We start from the raw sequence: 24,808 nt of genomic DNA, 5'->3' as shown, positions 1-24,808 counted from the left end.
GCTAAAGATTTGGAGTCATGATTAGAATAATAGAATCATGGAATGGTTTAGGTTGGAAGAGACCTTAAAACTCATCTCATTCCCCCCCCTGCCATGGGCAGGGACACCTTCCACTATCCCAGGTTGCTCCAAGCCCTGTCCAACCTGACCTTGGACACTCCCAGGGATGGGGCAGCCACAGCTTCTCTGGGCAACCTGTGCCAGGGCCTGCCCACCCTCACAGTCATGAATTTCTTCCTAATATCTCATCTAAACCTGCTTTCTTTGAGTTTGAAGCCATTCCTCTTTGTCCTGTCACTCCAGGTCCTTGTCCAAAGTCCCTCTCCAGCTCTCCTGGAGCCCCTTTAGGCACTGGAGCTGTAAGGAATCATAAAAAGAACCAGGAAGGACTTGCAGCTCCTGGCAGATGAGCAGGAGTTGGTTACATCTCTCAGTCACCTGCACATCTCTCCAACACACAGGCACAACCCCTGCTGGCAAATTCTCAGGTTTTAGGAGCAGAGATATAATGGTAGAGGGAACGAAGCACAAAAGGTTTTCAAACTCCACAGGTCCCCCTGGATGCCTTTGAGAGAGAGTTCTCATCTCCTGCTTGTGGCAACTGAAGTAATTCAGCCCCAGTGCTGACCTGCCAGGACAGTCTGGGGTTAGTCATGACTTGGGGTCCTGAAAAAGGACCCACTTTAGTTCAGTTGTGACACTGATGTTCAGGTAATTGATGTTCAAGGTGCTCCCAATGCAGGCATAGAAGTGATTTAATCGAGTAGCAATAGATAATTTTGTCTTGTAAAAATTTTTCCACCTTTCTTGATCACAGAATCTCAGAATAGTTTGGGTTGGAAGGGACTTTAAAGATCATCTTGTTCCAACCCTTTGCCATGGGCAGGGCCACCTTCCACTAGCCCAGGTTGCTTCAGCTTAAACTTGAGCAAATGTGTATTTGTATTTTGTAAACAAAGCAAAACAGTCATTAGAAGATTCCCATTCAAAAGGAAATAGATAAACAACTTAAACCATTTATTTGACTGCATTGTATTTAGACAACTTGTACATTTTGTAACCCCACTGGTTTTGTTCTCATCAAAAAGGATAAAGGGACAGAAGAATATAATCCACTCAAAACAGCAGTCCAGTATTTTGAGACACACTTGCTATTCTCATAGATGCCCACCTGGTACCTGAACTCCAAGACAGGTTGTAATGTTGATACAAGACCTGAATTTTTCCACCACAGCACTGAGTTGGAGCAACGTCTCGCAGTGCCCTGAAACAGTTTGTGACGTGCTACGTGACGCCAATTCTGTGATGCCTTGAGGGTGATGAACCTGATCACTTCTTAAAAAAACAACATAATGCAAAAACATCCAGACTGACATGTCAGCCAGTAGCAACATTTGGGCAAATTTAAATATAAAAGCAATGAACTCCTTAGTTAGATTTGTCAATGCAAAAGGCGAGGGGGAGAGGACTGTGTTTTAGCAACAGACAGGAGAAATGACCAACTTTTCCTTGCTTAGATTCCTTTTGAAAGGCTGTTTGCAAATTCAGGACTTCCCCCTTGATATCCCAATCCCAAACAACACAGAGAACAAGTCTGTTTAGTCTGACCCAACACATGCAGCTCCAGTGTCTTCGGTGGTGACCTGTGTGTTACATGGCAGAGATGGCAGAACCTTCCAGGCCTCGTGCCCTTTGAAAAGAAAAAAAAAAAAAGGGGGGACCTGCATCTATTTGGTGCAGTCTTTTCAAAATGTGCATGGGAACAGCTACTTCTTACAACAACCAACCAGAATTGTATTTGACGTTTGCTCAGGAGGGATGGTTTTGGCAGCGAGAGGCGATTTCAGTTCACTTCTAAGCTGGTTTTTGAATGTGAAGACACCCACAGCTTAAATATTAACCAATAGAAAACTTGCCTGTCTGGCTTTTCAGATTTAAACATCAGCAGACACACAAGACAGCCCAGTTTGGAATTTGTGGTACGAGTCCAACAGCTGTTTGCAGGGGATGAAACCTCCCTGATCTGTCTCCTCGGAGCAGTCACTACATCCTGGAGCACAGCTCAGAGAAACCCGACTCAAGTGATTCCTTACCAACATTTAGGTCCTAACAATGATGAAAACTGCTGGAAAGCCACCCAGAAAAACTGGCAAACTTGAGGGGTGGGGATAACAAAAGGTTTTATCATGTCACAAGGCAGTAGTGGCAACACACAGGCTTTATGTTGACATGTTGTGGGAGTGACAGACTCATTTATAGACAACGCTTTGTCCTGGGCACCCTTTTAAACATGAGTTTTCTTTACTGAGGGGAACAAGCCCTCTAGAAAGCACAGATGGTGTCTACAAGCAGAAAACTCCGAAGGGCCAATTTCCATTAAAAATCTTTATTTTCAAATACAACTCATGATTTGTACATGGTAAGAAACGTCCATCACCATGTGCGATTGGTCTGTGCAAAAGGCGGCTTTGCTTTAAATCCAGTTATCCTGCACAGGGCTCTTTTCCCAAATGTTACTGGAGGTAGGGGTTTTGTTGGTTTTGTTTTTAAGTGTACAGAAATTAGCAAAAAAAAAAAAAAAAGAAAGAAAAAATAAACCAACCCCATGACTCAAACCAAACCCTAAAGATAAAAACAAACAAACAAGAAGTGTAGTAAGGCAAATCTGAAGAGTTCGCTCAACTCCAGAAGATTCACTGAGAGTTCATCCTTTCCATCCCCATATGGGCCATGCACTTAAAGGAGCTGGAATTGCTGATCCTCGTGGGTCCCTTCCAACTCAGAATAGCCTGTGATATCTGAGATTACACAGGTGCTTCCACAAGTCAACTAATACCTTGGTTTATTTTGAAAATGGGAAAAAAAAAACCAAACCCAAACAACCCCCAACCCAAGAGATTCACAGAACTGGGCTGTGGAATCACATTGAACAAGAAAGCCTTGACACTAATTACTGAAAAAAAATTGATGGGGATTATAAAACTTATAAGCCCAATTAAAGAGAGGAAAAAAAAATAGAGAAAAACAGAGCAAGAGCAAACGTGAGAAAAAGAGAAAGGGAGACAGAATTCCTTCCCCATTGCTTGGATTTTGGAGGGAAAAAAAATCCCCCAATAATTCAGCTCATGTAAGTTTAGAGAAAATGAGAGCAGCTAAAAATGCATACAATACACCTCGAAATTTATTTCCAAGACCAAGAACCAAAGATTGAAGCATTTTAGAACACTGAAGCAAAGCAATCTGAATCTGAAAAAAAAAATTGTTCCAACTATCTTAAAATAGCTGTTCTTCAGAGCTTCTAGCAATAATTTTGATTAAATAAAAATCATACCAATTTACATTAATTTTCTATAACTTCTTTTAAAAGTCCCTCACTCTTTTAATGAAAAAAGTGCATCCAAACCCAGCAGAGACTCACTGGTGCCATCAGGTTCTCTTTTAGCAGCTACTCAAGGTTTTCAAAATAGCTGACACTTCTTGCTATAAGAAGGGCCCTCCAAGCCCTCTTTTGGGAGAAGTATCCAAATTATAAAAATCTGAAATAATTTATTATCAAATCCAGAATTTAAATAAAAGCAGATTTTTGTTTTCCTTGCAAAGACAATTGAAGAAAGTAAAAGAATAAAAGCATGCACTCCAAACTTAGAGGTGAAGACAAATATACTTATCTATACAGGCACTGGCAGACGCAATTTAATGGTTACTGTTACTCGTTGTAACACACACCCCACCCTACAATACATTTTTTCATTCACTAATCACTGAGGTACCAATATTTAAGAATGGAAAAATTCAATATTGAAAAATAAAACCTAAAATTGAAGCCTTTTTTTTTCCTTTTTTTTTTCCCTCTTCTCCTTCCCCAGAAAACTATGGCAATTTTCGTATGAAATGTTAGTATACTTATAGAATTTTACAATCTACATTGGCTTTTGTTGATGTTGGGTTTTTTTGAATTTTCTGGAACCAAGAGTGGCGTTCCCATACAGGTTCTGTGTGTGTCAGACAGTCAGCAGACTTGCAATGAATGAGCATTATCTTGGCTATCAACTGGCACATCTCGCTGGTACCAAAGGACTCGGGAGTCGGAAAGAACCGGCTTTAATTGGGGAATAACGCGCCATGCCAAAGTGCAACGAGTTATGTGCGACACTCAATGGGACACTGACAGGTTTGAAGAGCTGCATGGGAATCACTGAGTCCACCTGCAAAGCAATTGGGGCCGACTGCAGTGCGTGCCAAGGCCGCCTCTGCGCCGCCGGGCCGGGCCCGCTCCGTGCCAGGGCTCCCTAACGCAGCCACAGTTTCAGACGCAGTGCATCAACTCCGTTTAAATAGTATCTGAACAGCCTCTTGTCTCGCACAAAACCAAGGTTCTCATAAAGTTTCAAAGCAGACTTATTTGTGATTTCTGTTTCCAATACAACCTTGAAGGGGGAGAGAAGACAAAAGAGAGAAAAAAGCACATCGTGTTAGTTTAGTAAGGAAATGCAAATGTGTGACTACTGAACCCGTTTCAAAGGGTTTACATAAAGGTACATTTATTAGCAATGAGTGGAATTAACTCCTTCTTATATCCTTAATTAAGCAATATTTCCATATTAAGCATCCATTTCCACATTAGGCATCCATTTCCACATCAAGCATCCATTCCCGTATCGAGCATCCATTCCCACATCGAGCATCCATTCCCACATCGAGCATCCATTCCCACATCGAGCATCCATTCCCACATCGAGCATCCATTCCCACATCGAGCATCCATTCCCACATCGAGCATCCATTCCCACATCGAGCATCCATTCCCACATCGAGCATCCATTCCCACATCGAGCATCCATTCCCACATCGAGCATCCATTCCCACATTTAAAAAACCCCAGCAGTTAATTGACAACTTTAATTGCAAACAACAATTTTTTAGATTTTTTTTTTTTTAGATTTTTTAGATTTTAGTTCCTGGCTGTAAACTGTATTTCAGCTCACCACATAATAACCAGGATAAAAAACAAATCAACAAAGCCCAAACAATCCCCATCTCCCAACATCTCCCCTTCAAGAAAACCCCACCCAAAATTCACGTCATTAAACAGGTTGGGATCCAAAACACTCTTTGAATGAGCAACTGAACTTCTGCACGTCACAAGAACTTGGCACATGAGGATTTGTTTAATTATTTAATATCTTTGACCTCTAATCTGTTAAGATTTAGACCTGGATAAAAGCTTCAGATTGACACCAGCTGTCAGGTCCTGTGTTTGCAACGAGTATTTGCTCCCAATAAAAGTATTCCAGAATGGTTTGGGTTGGAAGGGACCTCAAAGCTCATCTCATTCCATCCTCTGCTGTGGGCAGGGACACCTTCCCCCAGACCAGGCTGCTCAGGGCCCATCCAGCCTGTGCACCAACAAACACCCCACACTCAAACCAGAGTGCACAGCAGGAAGAAAGAGCAGCTTTTCCCTCTGGGTTGGTAAGATCCCAATGCAGGGACACCTGTCAGCAATAACTCAGACCAAATCCAAGTGGGTAGTGCAAATTAAGCAAGGCCTGAAACTGTCCCAGAAGTCTCAAGTGCAGGCAAGAAACTACACTGGCACTAACAAGACATTAATTACTGAAATCAAGAATGTCACACTGAGTTGCTTTTCCCTTTTTTCTCCACGTGCACTGGACAGAGCTCTGGCACAACTGGTTATCCCTGCACGCTCTCCACATAATAAAAACTTGTTCTGCCTCTTCACTGCTGTCCAAGTCATCTATTTAAGGATTCTGCTCCTGAGGACAGGTCCTGGTTGCACAAGAACACAGGCTGAACTCCTGAGCTGACCATGAACACTCACACATCAAACAGGAGCTGATGGTCACTGTAGAGAGAGCAGGGAATGAAAATACAGGACTAAAGTTTCAGGCTGGATTTGTAGAGCAGTTGAAGCCAATCTGCTTTCTGGCCTCTGTGCCCCCACTGCCACTCCCCCTCAGCTCTCCTGCCAGCTCACCAGGCTGGTGGCTGAGCTATTCCAAAGCCACCTGGCAGAAAACCTTCCCTTTTTCAATCTGTAGGGTTTGTTTCCTGCAGCCTGAGGAGTGGCTAAACCAGTGTGAAGAGGGAGACAGGCAGTGCTCAGACTGCTCACCCTCAGTGAGATTTGAAAACTCATTTAATGTATATATTTGACTCAAGTTTCAAGCCACTCTAACCACATTCCAGTGGCTAAATCCACCTGTGCTTCTCAGGGTAGGATGTTGAAAGAACAATAAACAACCCAATGAACAAGGTAAGGCTTGGCAGTATCTCGTTTTACAAAAAGGAACCAAGAGTCACATATTAAAATATTAATCATCAGAGTTCTTAAATTACAGCAGGGCAGAGCTGTACACTTAAGACAACCTAATTCAATTCTTAGTCTTATGGCAGGAATTAGAGATTGAATTTCTCTAGCTGGCACTTCACAGAACAGAACTATCAAGTCTTGTGACTTGGAACCCTCTTGACATCCTTACCCATTACAATGGGTAACTATTCATTTATAACTAATAATGCAAGCACAATAATTTTCCTGGAGAGCCCTATTTTCTCCACAATGTACAACTCCTGAATTCAAATGAAAACCAAAATATTAATGCCAGAGAGGAAACGTGACCCAAGCACTGTGCAGAAGATTATTTGAATTCTTAGCTACAAAGGGCCTTCCTTCCCTCTCAGAAGTTGAGTGTGATGCAACCAGTCTCTATTCAGCTGCAAGCTCCAACACCCTGCAGTGCTAAACCCCTTCCAAACACTGCAGGTGACTGAACTGAAGGGAGTGGTTAAATGTTGAAATACAGGTTTGTTGGAATCCCACTACCTGAGTGAATGCTCATCTTGAAAGCAAATGCAGGAGATTTGCTCTGGTATTTCTAAGGAAGTCTCAGCACAATGAAAAGCAATCCCCTGATCTGAAGGTGCTGCAGCTAAAGAAGGTTTCTATGACCTAACAAGGAAACACAGGCATATTTTATTCAAATTTCATTAGCTTTCTCTGGTGAAGAATGCACCTCTTCCTGTGTGAGACTTTCAATCCAGCTCTGAACTTTCAATCATTACATTTATTTCTGCTCTTCTGGGGTCAGTTTTGTTGAACACACATGCCTGTTATACCCTCTGATAAAACAATCACATCCTCCCTGGAGAGCAGCAAAGCCTTGATTTAACAGCATGTTTTGCTCAAGTGGCATCTTTCTGAAGGTTGTTACTTCCTCTTTTATCCTAAATTTTGTAAACCTCATCTTTCAGCTCAATTCTAATTTTAACTGGGTTTAGAAGCAAGAAAAGTTCCATACTGTGAGTAGAGTGCAATGTTTCTTGTTACTACATTTTCATAACTTGAATATATTCCTAAACTGAAGATAAACAGAGTGGTGAAGCTTTCTTGCTTCTTCAAACTCTGAATGAACTCAGCTTTAAAAACCAAGTCATGGAAAGGACACAGCCAAGCCAAACAAGCCAATGAAAAAAGTGCTCCCAGCACCCACTATTCTTACTTTTAAGTCTGACACATCATCAGACTCAACTTATGGGGCCTTGTCCAGTGTCCTTCATCAATTTAACTGCCTTGTCTTTTACAGAAAGGCAGTGCCCAAAACAGAACACTTTTTAGGTGATTTATACATCAAGGAAAAGCAAAAATATTAATAATGTAAGGATTTCAAATAGGATTCTATAAAAATACATTCTATAAAATACATTTAATTTTTACTGGTGTGGTACTGAATTCAAATTACACCAGTGTGGTCAAAAAACCTCACTTTAAATCAACCTCAAGTTTCAACAGGAATTCATAATTCCTTTCCAGGTTCCCTACTTTGCTTAAAAAAACCTTTTATGAGTCCCACAGAGTCTTACTTGGATTAGTTACCCATTGCATGGTACATTATTTCAGTAACATGAATCTATGCAGATAACTCAGTCATTTGTTACAGATGGAAAACCTACGTATGAATGAACAACTCCTCCTTTCTAATTGTAATTAAGGGATGTAAAACAGTTCCACAGGAAGGTCTTCAGCAATGTAATTTTGGAAAATTGCTTGTCAGTGAAGCAAATGCACAAAAAGAAGCAGATACCACCTTGCTGCACTTAGCAATGCTTTCCTTTATTAAACTGGAAATAAAAAACGTTTCAAAACTTGGGAGTTGGAGCAAAACTATTCACCTGATTTAGTTCCATAGTTCACCTTTCCTATGCAACCAGCCTGTGGTTATCCTAAATCACTGAGACCTGTTGGAAACTCAGGGCCTTAAGAGTTCACTACCCCAAATATTAGAACTCATTAACATCAAATGCCTGAAAGTCACAAAAAGGTAAAAAAAAATTTGAAAAATTTAAAAAAAAAATCAAAGATCCCTAAGTTTTGTACTGTTATCTGCAGACACTGCAGCTCCAAGCAGGCTGTGCTTTCCTCAGGCCTGAAGGTTATTTCTGCTCACTCATCACCCCCAGTCTCAGATCACTGCCCTGGGTTCTGTTCCAATATAGGCCAGGGGCAGCTCCATGGGCAGCTCCTCCCCTTCCACCCGGATTCCATTCCAGCCAATTCACCTCTTCCCAGCCCACAGCCTGCTCAGAGAAACCAGCCCTGGGCAAGGGTTTTCCCTTAGCTCTGAGGGCTGGAATCCAGCACAAACTGCTCTTAGGCAGTGGCTGACCACAGGAGCTCACACTGTAAATCGCTTCTTCCATAGGCCTGGCTTAGTTTATTCCCAATAAAAAACCCCAAACACTCTTAATCACTAAAACGTTTGAGTATCACTAAAATATTTGAAATGCCACCCATCACTAGTGATTTGTCAAGATTGTCATCTCTGGTGTTGTATAAACTCTTTATGTTTCAAAACTCAATGTTTATACCTCAACAGTCCAGTCTGCGTTACTTTGAAGGCAACACACCGAATGAAACATTTATCATAAGTTATTAAAATTAAGTCTATTTACTGCATCTATTCCATAATTAGATTGAAGGGAAGAATTTTCAAGCAGCCTTTGGAAACTTTTCATGACACCCACAGCTGCATATTTATGTTTTTAATCCTGTTCCAAGCAGGTTTCAGAAAACAGCTTTTTTATTTAAAGTTGCAGTTTATCTTATCTCAGGGAGCAGCATCTTTTTATTTTCATCATGATTCTGATTTTATTAAAAGATGTAAGAAAATACCTTGAGAGCAGCAGGGATGATTAAACTCAACTATTTACAAATCTCATGCAGACAATTACTGTGATGAATTACTTCATGTTTGATCAGCTTTAAGCATCAATTAACCAGAAATTGATCTCCTGAAAACTGCAAAAACTGGGGAGGGCAAGAGTTGCACAGAACTTTTAATTGGGTCTTCCAGACTCTGAAAACTCATGTGGGTACAAGTGACCAACATCATTACTTTGCACCAAGTGTGTGTGGAGGAAGCCCACACTTGGTGGCAAAATAAGAAAAACCAACATGAAAACATTGGCTGTTTGGCTGTGGATAACCTAAATGTGAAAAAAAATGAATAAATCAGTGTCATTAGTTTAAAGTTCTGCACCAGCACAAGACTCAGCTGATGCAGAAACTCCCAAAAAACAGGGAATAATGAGTTTGGAATCATCTTCCCACAAAGAGGGTTACAGATTCCCAACTGGAACTGAACATTCAAGGTGTTTGAACTGTAGGGCCTTCAAGTAAAGAGGGACAGAAACTCTGCCCCCCAAAGCATTTATACAGCACCTGACATGAAAATCTGTGACTAAGACTTACTGAGGCCTCACTGCAGACCAGCCTGCAACACTCCTCGCATTTATTTTATTTTTATGATGATAAAAAACAGCAAGAAGGGCTCTTGGATTATTATTACAGCGGTAGAAAAAAACCCAGAAAGATACAGGAGATGTATCAGTGCAAATTAGAAATGAAGGTACAGCAATCAGACAATCAGAAACCAGACAGTAATTATTGCAACTCAGAGCTTGGGTAGAAACAGCCACTTCTGCTCGTGGCTCTCTAACAACAACTGGCAATTCACTTCCCTTCTCTGTGATGTGGACATTAATCTTACATTATTTTGCAATTTTTTTTTATGTTGAATACTCCAGCAATGGCAAATCAACACCAGAGTGGAAAGCAATGGGGCAAACAAGCAAAGCAACATTTTTTTTATTAGTTTGATGTAGTAAGTAGTAAAAAAGATGAGAGCAAAGCATGTTACATACCATGAGAGAAGCAACAAAACAAAAGTTAAAAGAATTACAGCTTCAATTGTATTGGCCCAGTACATCAATTAGAGAAGGGGGAAAAAGACACCAGTAAGTGGAGGCATGAAGGAAACTGAGGGGAAAAATAAATAATGAATGAAGTCAGAACACAGGCAGGGATGCTGCAAGAGGCAACAAGTGGGAAAATAAACAGAGTATGTGCCAGAAGTCCCGTGCCACAAATTGCAGCTTTGCATAAGAAGTTTCACCACGAGGCAGGGGGACAATGGAGGGAGAGTTGAAACGAGATAACAGAGAGATCAAAGGCTCCTTAACTCTGACACACTGAAAGGAGCCGGTGGTGCTCACAGATCAGGGACGGGCCAACAACTGCATTGTGGCACCGAGATGGGAGGGAAAGGGACAGATAAGCTGATCGAGGAGAATGGATGCAGGGAGAGCTCCTCACAAGTTAAACACATAAATAAATATAAAAAAGAGTAGGGACTGGAATGTGGTAAGAGACTATTAACATTTAGGCCAGGGAAAGTTTGCCAGTCGCTTCCCTTCCCAGTTTTGGTTGACATGGTAAATCACTCCAGCCCTGCTGGTGCAGTGCCAGGGCAGCCCGATGGGATAACCCCACACTCCAGCACACTGTTCCAGGAGCCCCGTGTGCTCCTGGCAGGAATACACACACACCACCCTGTTACACTGCTCAGCAGCTCCTGAAACCAGAGCCCTCGGAGGAAAACGCGCCTGGGAGGGAAGGCTGAGGCTGCTGCACAAAGTAAAGCACGACCTGAAATGCTGAATTCCAGCCCTTAACAATACATTTACAAAACCTGTCTATTTGTGCCATTTCCCCCCCCTTTTATTATAAAGAGCTTCCTTCCAACCCAACTCCCACCTCCTGTAGAAGAAAAACCTGTGAAATCAATCCACATGTAAGAGAATGCAAACCATTTACATGATGAAAGTTTTTGATTAGAAAAATCTTACCTCATCACAATCTCCTTCCACCATAGCATAAATAGCTTTCTTAACCAAGTTTGTACCTGAAATAACAGATTTAAGTGTCAGAGCAGCAATGCAAACAAGGGCTAGTTTATATATGACTAATGTGTGCTACCTACAGGACATGACACCTGGGGAGGGCAGGGAGGAAAGAAACCCCCAAGAAGTTGCAATCAAGCTGCAGCCTCAAGTCTGAACCTTAAAATAATCCTTGAAGTTATCCAGAGCCTCAGCTTAAGTGCAAGATTCTTCTAACACAAGGATATTAGAAACAGGCTGCTATGCTTAACACAGTGTTATATTTAGCCGTCCAAGATGTGATTCATTCCTTTTTGTTGCATTTAAAGTCAAAATCTGCTGGTGTGTACTTGAAGGACATTCATCTTCCAAGGGAATTTCCTCTTACTAAAACAAATACTTCTATTAGTAACAGATCTTATGAAACCACTTTTCTTGTGGCTCAATCCCCTTTGGATTTGCTAATATCTAATAATATTGTTGAAGCCCATCCCTTCCCCTCAGTCAAGCATTAATTTAATTTTTTTATTATTATTTTTCATCTATTTCACAACAGTTCTACAAATGTGATATCCCTACCTGTCTGTAGAATTGGGGTGAAATTGAAAGTTGATTTCAAAGTTATTAGTGGAAAAAACTGCTGTTCAATGAAATTGCATAAATCTCACTTCCATAAGAAGGCTAAGGAAAAGGAAAAAAAACCCCAAGGAATCTAGAGACTGTTTTAAAGTGTTCTCAAAACTTTAATCAGTTAATATTTTCATGGAATGTATGATAAAACTACATTTAAAGCAGATCTTCAGATTAACAGCACACTTTGTGGAACAGCAAGGTGGCAAACACAGAAAAAAAATCAACAAATATAATGCCAAAGTAAGCAAGGCTTTAAAGATAAATTCTATTTATGTAATTCTAGCACAACCAACTGACTAAAGCCAAGGGAAAGTCTTGCAGAGATCTTCATAATAACAGCATTAGTTCTTATTTACTTATGAATCCAAGCACCTGCAATTAAATTCTGGCAGGCTCCTTCATGACTCAGCTAAAAGGGAAGGAGAGACAGGGATGGCTCAGGATCCTTTTCTGCTCCACCACAGAAACCAACAATGGAGAGAAAAAACCCTGCACATGCTTGACTAGTGCTGGTAACACACACATTTCTTGGAGGTTATTTTTTGAAGAGAGCAGACACAGAGGTGCATTCTGCAATGTATCATCACTGTGCTTTTCAGTTGGAAGTCATTTTCTGTCCTTAATCACACAAAGTATGAGCTGTTCAGTGTCAATGAGTGGTGAAACACATTTCTAAGCTTCAAAGCTGACGTGTGGCTTGAAGTTAAAAATATGTTCCAAAATGTAATTTCACAATAACCAGCAGAAAAAAAAATTGTGTTCCATAAGAACAGATCTTTAATTAAGCCAAGTTGGATAACTGGTGTCAGAATGAAAATCCCTTCATCAGGGCAAAACTGATTAATGAGGGAGGGCAAACTCCCTGCCAAGAGTGATTTCTGTACCATGTAACTTCCCAGCAGAACAGATCTCCATTTCAATCACTCAAGTAACAATACACAGCTATTTTTCTTCACTTATTAATACAATAATGAGCTCCATACATTCTCCCCGACAGGCAATAAATGCATAATTTATAGGGAGAAGCCAGGGAATAAGTTCACTGGAAAGAAGAGACTGAAGACAACATGGAAATACACTGATAAGGGCACATGTAAAAACACAAAGCAATTCCCAGTGGTGTGATTTGACAGGGCTAATAGGAAGAGGTCAGGGGCTGCTCACTGCATTTCTTTTTAGCTTCATCATATCCCAGGTGTGAACCTCAAAGGGCACTTCAGGTTATTTTAACAAAATCAGAAGACCCACCGGGGAGCTCGTGTGAGCAAGGAGGGGATGACACACAAACCACCACTTCAGTTCAGCTCAAATCTCTGTGACACCCACAGTTATCCCAACAACAGGAACGAAGAAAGAACAAAAAAGGCTCTTCTTACCAATTCCTTTTCTTCTGTATTTGGAATCCACTGCTAACATGGCTATATAACCTCTGCGGAACATCTTTTTGTGCATGTCCAGCTTGCAGACGATGGCACCTACACACTCCTCCCCTACCATGGCCTTAAAGACAAACACACACGGAGGCAGCTCAGTTTGGATCCACAGGGCCACCAAAACGCAGCTTTAAGTGAAACAGCCACACACAGTTTGTTTGCATCAGGCTATGAAAAGGTAACAAAATGAATTCTAAAAACATCTCTAAAAGTATTAGAGTGGCTGCAAGACTTATTTCTTTATTACATTCCAACAAAGTTACAATTAGCAATGAATGAATTGTCCTGGAGAGAATCACACTGTTATTCCACAAAGTCTAAAGGCAAGAACACATGTGACTGAAAAGGGAAAATAAATAAAAATAAAAAAAAGAAAAATAAAATGAAAAATAACAAATAAAAAACAAATAAAAAACACAAATAAAAAACACAAATAAAAAACACAAATAAAAAACACAAATAAAAAACACAAATAAAAAACACAAATAAAAAAACAAATAAAAAACACAAATAAAATAACAAATAAAATAACAAATAAAATAACAAATAAAATAACAAATAAAATAACAAATAAAATAACAAATAAAATAACAAAATAACATAAACCAGCAAAAAATAAAATAACAAATAAAATAACATAAACCAGCAAAAAATAAAATAACATAACATAAACCAGCAAAAAATAACATAACATAAACCAGCAAAAAATAAAATAAAATAACATAAAAGAGTAAAAAATAAAAAAATAATATAAAACAGCATAAAATAAAATAGCATAAAAGAGCATAAAATAAAATAAAACAACACAAAACAGTATAAAATAAAACAGCATAAAATAAAACAGCATAAAATAAAACAGCATAAAATAAAACAGCATAAAATAAAACAAAACAAAATAAAACAAAACAAAATAAAACAAAACAAAATAAAACAAAACAAAATAAAACAAAACAAAATAAAACAAAACAAAATAAAACAAAACAAAATAAAACAAAACAAAATAAAACAAAACAAAATAAAACAAAACAAAATAAAACAAAACAAAATAAAACAAAACAAAATAAAACAAATAAAAAAATAAAACACCAGGTTAAGGCATAAATCCCCCTTCCACATGGGCTTCTGCAGAGGGGGAAAAATTCCATTCCTATTTTATACTGATCTGAATTTTCCTGCACAAGGGAAGATAACATGTTTAGTTTTTGTCTGGTTTTAATGTCAAGGCCACAAAGGATCAGAGAAAAGTGTTGCTGCATTTAATCTTTAGAAAGGGTAGTTTTGAGTCATATGACACCAGAGAACAAACAAAAAAGCACAGTTAATTTCACACACTTTAACTGTTCCGAGGTTTCACTTGTTGAGAGCTGTGCACTGGCAGCTGATCCCAATGGCATTGTCAGAGCCTGTGGCCAAGGAGATGGAGTCACTGGAACAGCAGGAAGAAAAACCCCAAAAAGAAAAGAACCCAACTCCTCCCCAAACACTTATCAAAGCACTTGCACAGCCACTGTGTTCACCAAAATTTTACCATTAAATAGAAAAAGGAAAACTAAGTCATATTTAACTGAAGGATTAGGCAGCACGAGGGATTAATGACATTATGACCTGCAGCAGTAACAGTGAGTAATGCCCAGAGCAGGGCAGGATCCAAGGGGAGAATGGATTCCTGTGCAGTCAGGAAAGATGGGCAGAGAGAAAAGGAGGAGGGCTCTGCAGAGGGATCTGGACAGACTTGAGAGATGGGCTGATTCCAATGGGATGAAGTTCAATATGGCCAAGTGCAGGTCCTGCCCTTCGGCCACCCCAACCCCTGCAGCGCTCCAGGCTGGGCACAGAGTGGCTGGAGAGCAGCCAGGCAGAGGGACCTGGGGGGACTGAGGGACAGGAAGCTCAACAGGAGCCAACAGTGTGCCCAGGTGGCCAAGAAGGCCAATGGGATCCTGGCCTGGATCAAAACTAGCATGGCCAGCAGACCCAGGGCAGTGACCCTTCCCCTGGACTCTGCCTTGGGGAGGCCACACCTTGAGTGTTGTGTTCAGTTCTGGGCCCCTCAGTTCAGGAAAGAGATTGAGGGGCTGGAGCGGGGCCAGAGAAGAGCAACGAGGCTGGAGAAGGGACTGGAGCACAAGTGCTGTGGGGAGAGGCTGAGGGAGCTGGGGGTGTTTAGCCTGGAGAAGAGGAGGCTCAGAGGTGACCTCAGCACTGTCTGGAACTGCCTGAAGGGAAGTTCTGGACAGGTGGGGGTTGGTCTCTTCTCCCAGGCACTCAGCAATAGGACAAGGGGACACGATGGGCTCAAGCTCTGCCAGGGGAAATTGGAGAGCAGAAAAAACTTCTTTTCAGAGAAAGTGGTCAGGCATTGGTATGGGCTGCCCAGAGAGGGGGTGGATTTCACCATCCCTGGAGGTTTTTAAACTGAGCTTGGCCATGGCACTGAGTGCCATGATCTGGTAAAGGGACTGGAGTTGGCCCAAGGGTTGGACTTGATGATCTCGGAGGTCTTTTCCAACCCAATCCATTCTATGATTCTATGAAAAGAAACTCCTAATTGTACATATGGGTGTCTAAGTGGATGCACAGACTTTGTACCTGCAGGGGGGAACCAGCCCTGGGCTCAAGTGCAGCAGCTAAACCGGGACTACAGCACATGACTGGCACTGGCATGCGCTGGCACAGGGGCCCTGGATAATCCAAGTTTGTAAGACATGTCAAATGACAAGGACTTGCTAGAGCCAGTATTGCCACAGCTCAGTGCAGCCCACCTGGAACCCACAGCTCACTTCTCCAAAGTCTAAGTATAATCTCTGAAGTCTCCAACCACCTGAACCTTTGTGGGCTAAAACTCCACAGACAGAAGGTTCCTTCATGCAGCTGATCCTGCAGGCACAGACACACAGACTCTGTACCCCAAAAAGAATAATATCTTGGAGAGAATAATGTCTTGGAGAGAATAATGTCTTGGAGCATCCCCACCTGGATGGTGGGACAATAACCAAGTCAGCTGTCACACCCAGGAGCTGTAGCAAAGCGAATTGAAGCAGCTCAAAATGTACAATCTGCAGTTCCAGAGCCCTGTGATACAGCATGGTCTTAATTTCTAATATAGCTGAAGCCAATGTAATTATTGCTAAGTTTTTATTTGGCAGGAAAACACATTTTAAGCATTATCCAAGAACAACCCTGAACAATCTAACAAGTGGCTTTTAAAACAACAAACAAAAACTGCAGCATGATCTAACTGGACTGAAATACCCTTCATTTGTTCCAAAAACTCAGCTTATTGCACAGAAAAGAGAAGCTGTGCTTCTACTAGAACTGTGTATGCAAAGTTTCAGCTCAAGGCAAGTTCTGTATCTCGGCTCAGACCTGAGAAAAGCAGGGAGTTAAATAAAGAGTCTCCTCAGCCAGACTGCTCAGAACATGCTATAATTATGCAGAGTACCTTGATGTAATCTTATACCTCACCAAAAAAAAGCACACCACAAACCAGCATGTTACAGTTCTGCTTTGCCCTCAAGTGAACACGTGCTAACTGTTGATCCTCACAGTTCTGGGGAGAAATTTTAAGATATAATTTTTTTTTTTTTTAATGTAGTGACAATCTAGACTCTGCATATCTGTGTTCTTTCTTGTTTCAGGCACTTCTCAGAAAAGTTCTATTCATGAATCATATATTTAAAATGCTAAATGAACAGCAAAGAACTTTGTTTCAGTGATCAAAGTAAATACCCACTGGTTTTACCACTGTTGCCAGAGAGCTGAATAAAGAATGACTTTGTTACCAGTTCCCCAAACACTTAAATCTATTTCTCTGTCTTCAGGCAGGTACATCTGGCAGTGAATCCACAGCTGTTGCAGTCACAGAGGGAGGGCTTCATTTCCACCTCAATTTGAGGGGGTTTTGTTGCTTTCCTCTCCTTTCTCCTTCTCTACAACCTTATGAACCTAAAACTGTGATGTGAAACTTTGTAATTTAACTTCCTGGAGAAAGTTAAACTGTGTAAATAACAAAATCCAGACAAATAGAGAGAGGAAAAAGTAGCTCCCACACAACACTCTTTAAGAGAAGATAACCACGGGCCAAGTTTTCTTTTCAGGTATGAGAGTACTTCTAAACATAAAAGTTTCTACAAACAGAATTCAGCCCAAGTCACTTTTATATATCATAAACCCACAGAGTACTGTAAGATTTACTTCAATCCTAAATTATTAGTAGCAGGATTAACATACATGAATCCAAATTCAGTATTTGCATCGACTTTGTGCCTATAAGTAAGTTTAAATGTTTAAAACAAAGTAGATTTTAATATACTGAGTTAGTACAGAAATGTCAGTAAATCAGCAAGAACATCACTTTGCACAAAATTAATCAATTTGCACTAATTTCATTAGCAAAGATGGCATTAAGTCTCTCAGCCTCAGAGTGTGCATTTAATACATAGCCCCTGTGACTTCTGTTCCCATTTAAAGATGATTTAAACACCCAAGTAACCCCAAAAGGGAAGTATTTTAAATACTTCACAACTCAAACACAGCAGAACCTGCACTACTGCACCACATTTTCCTTCCACACCTGCACCAAAATCCATCCCAAAGTGTCCCAGACACAGCTCTGTAAGAACTGCCTCACATTTAGGGATCATGTTACTGAATGCCAGTAGAGGATACATTTGGGCTGATGGTTTTAACCTCATACCTGGCACTTCAGGCAGAGCTCTTTCCAATCAAACCTCCCTCTGCTTCCAATCCACAAAAAACTGGCCAGGAGGGATTCCCTGTGCTCCAGGAACACCTTTTCCCACTGCTGGCTCCTGTTTCCTGCTCACTTTGCCCAAAGCCACCCCCAGCCTGTACCTTAAGCCACGATCACTCCCAAACCCAAACTGGAACACAGTTTGCAAACTGGGGATGGATCTTATAAACCTTCTTCCTTATAAAACTTCTTTCTTGCCAGGAAGATTTCTCAGCCTGCCTCTTGACTTTTCTGGTTTTCTTTTTCTTCCCCAGGTTTTCCAGGACTGAAAAACAGCCATGATGTCTTACCAGTGTTGGTTTCAACACAAAGTGAACTGAGACTCTTTTATAAAATCCAATTTAAAGAAAAAAAACTGCAAAGCATTGGTATAAAACAAGATCTTAACTGCAGTCATTTAGGATTTACAACACATCTAAAACCACTTACATGGAATTAATAGGTTATTTTTAAACTTGTGAAAGTTTAAATTATAAAAGCTGCTATAGCTAGTGGCAAAGTTAAGAATCCAATAAAAGCACAGATTTTCCAGATTCTTCTTAAAAGGCAGCTGAGTGGTGCAGTGAATTACAGGAGAGGTTACAACACTCAGCCAGATCTCTGCTTTTATTACATCCTGCCTTATCCAAACTTTGGCACAGAGCAAAGTTTCCTAAGCTCACCTCTCCCACGCTGAAGGGTTTTGAAAAGAGTTTTCTGAAATACTTAATCTATCAGTTTTAAACACAGGTTTCAGAACTTTCACACTGCCAGGACCAGAAGTTGCAAAAAAACCACTTTACAAGGAAGCTACAACTTTGAAAGGGCATTACAACCATTATGGGGACAAAACACTTGAGGTGAAACAGAAGATTCCCCTTTCCCCTGCCAGTTTTTGGCAGAAATGGTTATCATGGGTCATTTGAAGAGGAACTGGGCTGACAGAGCTCCTGGGAATAAGTAAAACCCAGGTATTTACAGAGAATTCACACCTAACACACAGTGCAAACCTGCTCTTCCAAAGACAGGTGAGTTTAAGCAGAGTTGGAGTTTCACAGAATGGTTTGGGGCAGCAGAGACCTTAAAAATCATCTGTTCCAACCCCCTGCCATGGACAGGGACATTTCCACCAGGAATTTATGGAGGAGAAGGTTATTGCAACAGCTCAGCCAGATACTGCTGCAGTAAAGTCAGGAGAAGTTACACAGACAAGTGTGACATTAAAATTAACAGGTTTAAGATTCCCAGCATCTCCATGTCCCTTTAAAGTGGAATATGAACTATTTATTGGAGTGTAGATAGGAAGGGGTTTGATTCAGCACACTTAGGGTTGGTCCTGTGCCCTCCCTCCAGCTGTGCAACCCCTCCTCTTGCACTGGGGCCTGTGACATCCTACAGGAATATATTTGGAGCTTTAAACCCCCAGAGCAGGACCCTGAAACATCCACACTTATAAATACTTCAGTGGGAGGGTTACCTTGGCCTCCCAGATCAGAGAAACACAAGGGACAAGCCAGGAGGAGGGAACTGAACAGGAAGGAAAACAAGTGGCACTGTGGGTTGCACCTGCCATCAAAGCAACGGTGCAACTGCTCAGTTTTGGCTTGGCCTTCCCAAGCTTCAAACCCAGGAGATAAAATCATCAGGAGCAAAGTTAATAATGCCCCAGAAAACAGCTTTGTGTTGTCGTGACAGGAAAACGATGCAGAAAATGTCAGCAAGGGCCAAATGCTGGTTATTTACAGCAAAGTAAATCCCATCTTCAGTTTCAATGGTGTTTGTACCTGCCCCTGGCAGGGAGGGAAAGCAAAGGTGCCCAGGCAGCACAAGGAGGGCAGGTGAGGACTGGAGGACTTTAAAAATGGTGATGGTGAAATTCAGTAGAGGAATTATAGATCATTTTTCAAACAAAATCAAATCACAGCCCAAACCCTTTTACCAAGACAATCAAAACCCAACCAAAACCTGAACCCAGAAGGGGGTGAGGCCACAAGGCATTAATAATTCTGAGAGATCAGGCATTAAGCTCCTTGTTCACCACCCTGACACTCTCCTTGCTAATTGGAATATGCAGTCCCTGACTGAAGATAAATATTTCAAAGCAACTTATTAGATAGAAGTAGTTCAGGAATCCATTAACTGCAGGGAAAAATTAAATATTATAGAACAGAAAGTCTTCAAGACAACCTCTAAAAACCAAACCTTAAAGCCACTAAAACCAGTCACAAAAAAAAAAAGCCTCATGAAATTTGACTCAGCAAGTCCAAGAACTTCCACTTATTAAAGAGATAACGATTTGCAGCCTTGAGACATTCACAGCCATAGATTCCTGTCTACAGCTTTTACATTGTGCCACCTTTCAAAAAAAAATAGCAAATATACTGATTCAGAAAAAGTTTTGTTAATTCCAGACTGTCAAAAAAATGAAGCTGTCACTCCAAAATAAGCTGAAGACACTTTCTCTTCCTTGAGTGATATCTCGTTCTTTGAACGGACTTATTAGAAATCTGTTCTAATGCTCTGTCAAACAACTTGTCACTGCTCTTTTCATAACAAAATTCTCAAAAAAACCCCCCATATAATGATTTAAAGTCTAAACAAGTGCCCTGTGATCCCAGAGTATCCAACATTGCCTTGGAATCAGCAGGGATGCACCTGATGCTCAATGTGTGGACTTTTCGTAGCTCTCAAGCATTTCTGCTCAGTGTGAGGTAGTTCAGTCAGAGCTCGGTGCTTGAAAAGTCCCTCTGTGCTCTGAGCAGCATCCTTGGAATGGCAAACATGACTCTGCATCCAACAATGCTCTCCAATATTTTCATACTCTGTTTTGTTCCAGAAGGCAAATGCTTTGCTCAACTTCCTATAATCCCACTGTGTCCCCTCTGTGGGGCTTTAAGAGGCACAGCTCTGAAAATCCTCCTATAAATCATACAAATCCTGCTATAAATTCCACCAGATCCTAAACCAGGAACATTCAGGAAGTTTGGGGCCAGATGGACTCCATTAACCTCCCCTCCTGTACTCATTCTATCACAATTTCACAGAGATGCTCCTGAACTGAAGGCTGTGTTGGCTCTGGCTAAATCAGACCTTTCAGAGAGGTGTCCAGCTTTGATTGAAACATCAAGGGTGAAGAATTCATCCTTCACCTCGGCGAGGAAGTGACACACACTCCCCAAAACGTCCTGCTTTGCAGATGGAAGTGCTCCTGTGAGTAAATCAAACACAGCCAAGCTCTTGCTGTGCACACTCCTCAGGCCAATTTATACTTTCTGATACCTGTGGACAAATTATCCTCCTAAAAGCAGCCGAGACACAACAAGTGCTACACATTTAGGGAGGCAGAGGAGCAGCTAAGCCAGGCTTTCAATAGTGCAGGAGGAAGAACGTAAAGCTCAACAGCTTGTTAGCACAGGGAAACAATCTGGGCAGCACGAGGGTTTCTGGGAGCACCATCACACCTGTAAGAGCAGCTCAGCTGGACTTGTCTTGTCAAAGCAAGCTCACAGATCAAAAAGTCTGCTAAACCCTTCCCAGCTCCTCTCCACCTATCACTTAACACTCATTTGCCAGCCCTGCTTTAGTCGGTTTTAAAACCATTGTGCAAGAATTACTAAGCAGTTGTTGTAAGGCATTAGTGGACTAAGTACTTTCTTTTTCAAATCCAAACGCAGGAACTGAGAGAGAATAATAAAATGAGCTATCAAAGGTCACAAAAGTCAATGTCAAAACCCAGATTAGCAGCCTGGGATTTCTGGATCCCAGCCCTTTCCCCACCACCTAAAACACGTGTTAACAAATGCAGGAACTCGGGGCATACGCTTTACTTACACATGCACAGCTCACAAGGGGACAGGGACTTTCACAAAAGCTCGGCCTTATCCACAAAGAGATTATTCAAAGTAACTCCATTAAGGCCAACCCTTCCATCCTCTCCTCTCCCGAGGCCCAAACCACTCCCAACTCCTGCCCTCCCTGCCCCTCTCTCGGGCACTTACCAAGAAGCAAAGTTGTGGCCAGTTGTGGATAAAATACCTATATGTGTAAATGGAGTAGGGTTCAGACAGATCTTTGGTGATCAGTCTCATGATATCGGGCATCTGCAGCTCGGACTCATACTGGACGTATCGTATCGTTAGGTCCTCCTCGGGCTGACAGTCCGTTCCCGAGCCTTTCAAACTGCAGGCAGCCTCTAAGGACCCGGAGAGAAGCTGCAAGGACTCCTCCTCCTCCCCTCCTTCATCCCCCTCCTCCTGCTCTTCCTCCTCCAAGCCAGTCTCTCCCGCCAGCCCGTTGCGGGCTGCAGTCTTAGCAGCAGCGGTGGCGCTTGTGGCAGCAGGCTGGCCCCCGTCGCCTGTGCCCGGAGGGGCCGCAGGAGGAGGAGAGGGTGCAGTCCTTCCCTGGGGGGGCACGTGGTTGGCGTGGGGGGCCGAGCAGGGCGCCGCGGCGGGGGGCGGCGGCTGCTGCTGCTGTCCGGAGCCCATTGTTTTGCTGGCTCGCTTGTTCTCCAGCCCCTCGGGGGCCGCCGCGGCCTCCGCGCCGAGGATCTTGCCCTTGAGGGAGGCCCGCAGGTGCCGCAGCTCGGGGCTGATGAGGCCGTTGAGCTGGTGGTTGTGGTGCGGGGGGTGGTGGTGGCGGTGGTGGTGCCGGTGCTGCGGGGCCCCCTTGTCGCCTCCTCCTCCTCCTCGCTGCTCCCGCTCCCGGCCGCCCGCGGGTCCCTCCTCTTCCTCCTCCTCCTCCTCTTCGGCCTCCTCGTCCTGGGCGCCGGTGCAAGCGGCGGCGGCGGCGGCGGCATAGGAGGCGGCGGCGGCGGAGGAGGAGGAAGCGGCCCCTCCTCCTCCTCCTCCCGCGGAGAAGGGGGAGAGCGTGTCCCCCTGCGGGGACAGGACGCTGCTAGGCCCCGGCGGAACCTCGGCCATGTCCTACGGGAGAGACCGACACAAACTCACCGGGGAGGAGGAGGGGGCCGAGGGCGCCACGCCGAGAAGGGGAGACGGGGCGAGGGGGGGGGGAGGGGGGGGAGCGGCCTCACGGGCCGCGCTCGGCGGGGAGCGCGGGCGGGGGTGGGGGGGCGCGAACAAAGGCACGCAGGGCGCCCGGGCCGCGCCTCGCCGCCCCTGTGCCGGCCGCGCCGGTGCCCGCAGGGGCTCGGGCGGGGCCGGTCCCGGCTCCGGGCTCGGGGTCCCCCCGCCGCCCCACTCACCGCCGCGCCCGGGCCGCTCCCGCTCCGCCGCCGCCAAGCGCGGCCGCCGCGGCCGTAAAACCCGCGGCCAGTTCCTGTCGGCCCCGCGCGCGCGACGCTGCCGCGCTTGGCGGCGGCGCCTGGTGACGGCGGGGAGGGCGGGGCGGGGCCGTGTGCAAAGAGCCCTCAGAGAGGGGCGCGGGGACGGCGGGAGAGAGGGAGGGATACGGGGATACAGGGATAGCGGGATACGGGGATACAGGGATACAGGGAGAGCGGGGTACGGGGATAGAGGGGTACAGGGATAGAGGGAGAGCGGGGTACGGGAATAGTGGGGTGCGGGATACAGGGATAGAGGGGTACGGGGATAGCGGGGTACAGGGTGCAGGAATACAGGGATAGCGGGGTACGGGAATAGTGGGGTGCGGGATACAGGGGTACAGGGAGAGCATTATAGAGGGATACAGGGAGAGCGGGGTACGGGTATACAGGGATATCGGAGTATAGGGAGAGCGGGATACTGGGATGTCGGGATAGTGGGATACAGGGTACAGGAATAGCTGGGTACAGGGATAGAGGGATGTCGGGATAGCGGGATACAGGGTACAGGGATAGAGGGATACAGGGATAGCGGGATACGGGGGTACAGGGAGAGTGGAATACAGGGACACGGGGACAGTGGGATAAAGGGACAGCGGGATGCAGGGACAGTGGGATAGTGGGACACGGGAATTCAGGGATAGTGGGATGCAGGGACAGCAGGATAGCAGGGTATGGGGACAGTGGGATACAGGGACACGGGGACACAGGGGTGGTGGGAATACTGGGATACAGGGATATGGGGATACAGGAACATGAGATACAGGGACAGAGTGATACAGAGAAACAGGGAGACAGGAACAGGGGGCACAACGATACAGGGACAGAGAGACATCGAATCAAGAGTTTCAGAGCACAGTCACAAAGTCACAATCAGCAGGGTCAGAAAAGACCTCTGTGGTCACCGAGTCCCACCTGAGCAAACACCACCGTGTGAACCGGGCTGTGCCACTCAGTGCCACCTCCAGTCTCACAGAGTGACAGGATCATACGGGATCCTGCGCTGGGAGGGAAGGATCAGAGTCCAACTCCTGCCCTGCACAGACACCCCAACAATCCCACCTTGTCCCTGTCCCATTGTCCAAACATTTCTGGAGCTCTCCAGTCTTGGGGCCACAACCCTGTCCCTGGGGAGCCTGTTCAGAGCCCACCACCCTCTGGGGAAGAGCCTTTTCATGAGATCCAACCTAAACCCTCCCTGATTTACCCTCATGCCATTCCCTGGGTGCTGTCCCTGGTCCCCACAGAGCAGAGAGCAGTGCCTGCCCCTGCTCTGCCCCTGCTGAGGAGGTTGTACCTGCACTGAGGTCTCCCCTCAGCCTCCTCTTAGAATCCTAGAATGGATTGGGTTGGAAAAGACCTCTGAGATCATCAAGTCCAACCCTTGGTCCAACTCCAGTCTCTTTACCAGATCATGGCACTCAGTGCCATGGCCAGTCTCAGTTTCAAAACCTTCAGGGATGGGGAATCCACCCCCTCTCTGGGCAG

At 43.8% G+C, this 24,808-nt stretch overlaps 1 protein-coding gene across 1 annotated transcript; it reads right to left on the bottom strand.

The window, feature by feature from the left end:
- Nucleotides 1-996: 996 nt before the first annotated feature.
- On the bottom strand, nucleotides 997-23,334 carry NAA30 (N-alpha-acetyltransferase 30, NatC catalytic subunit). Its single transcript, XM_071557275.1, has 5 exons — nucleotides 23,243-23,334; nucleotides 22,038-22,961; nucleotides 13,251-13,374; nucleotides 11,209-11,264; nucleotides 997-4,427 (listed from the first exon to the last, which is right to left on the bottom strand). The coding sequence occupies exons 2-5, from the start codon at nucleotides 22,956-22,958 to the stop codon at nucleotides 4,290-4,292; spliced, it is 1,239 nt and encodes a 412-aa protein (XP_071413376.1). The 5' UTR covers nucleotides 22,959-22,961; nucleotides 23,243-23,334; the 3' UTR covers nucleotides 997-4,289.
- Between the last annotated feature and the right edge of the window lie 1,474 nt (nucleotides 23,335-24,808).

The sequence above is a fragment of the Pithys albifrons genome, chromosome 6 (genome assembly GCF_047495875.1).
Source record: "Pithys albifrons albifrons isolate INPA30051 chromosome 6, PitAlb_v1, whole genome shotgun sequence".
NCBI lineage: Eukaryota > Metazoa > Chordata > Aves > Passeriformes > Thamnophilidae > Pithys > Pithys albifrons.
Note: the sequence above shows the minus strand (reverse complement) of the source record. Positions and strands in the feature narration are given on the sequence as shown.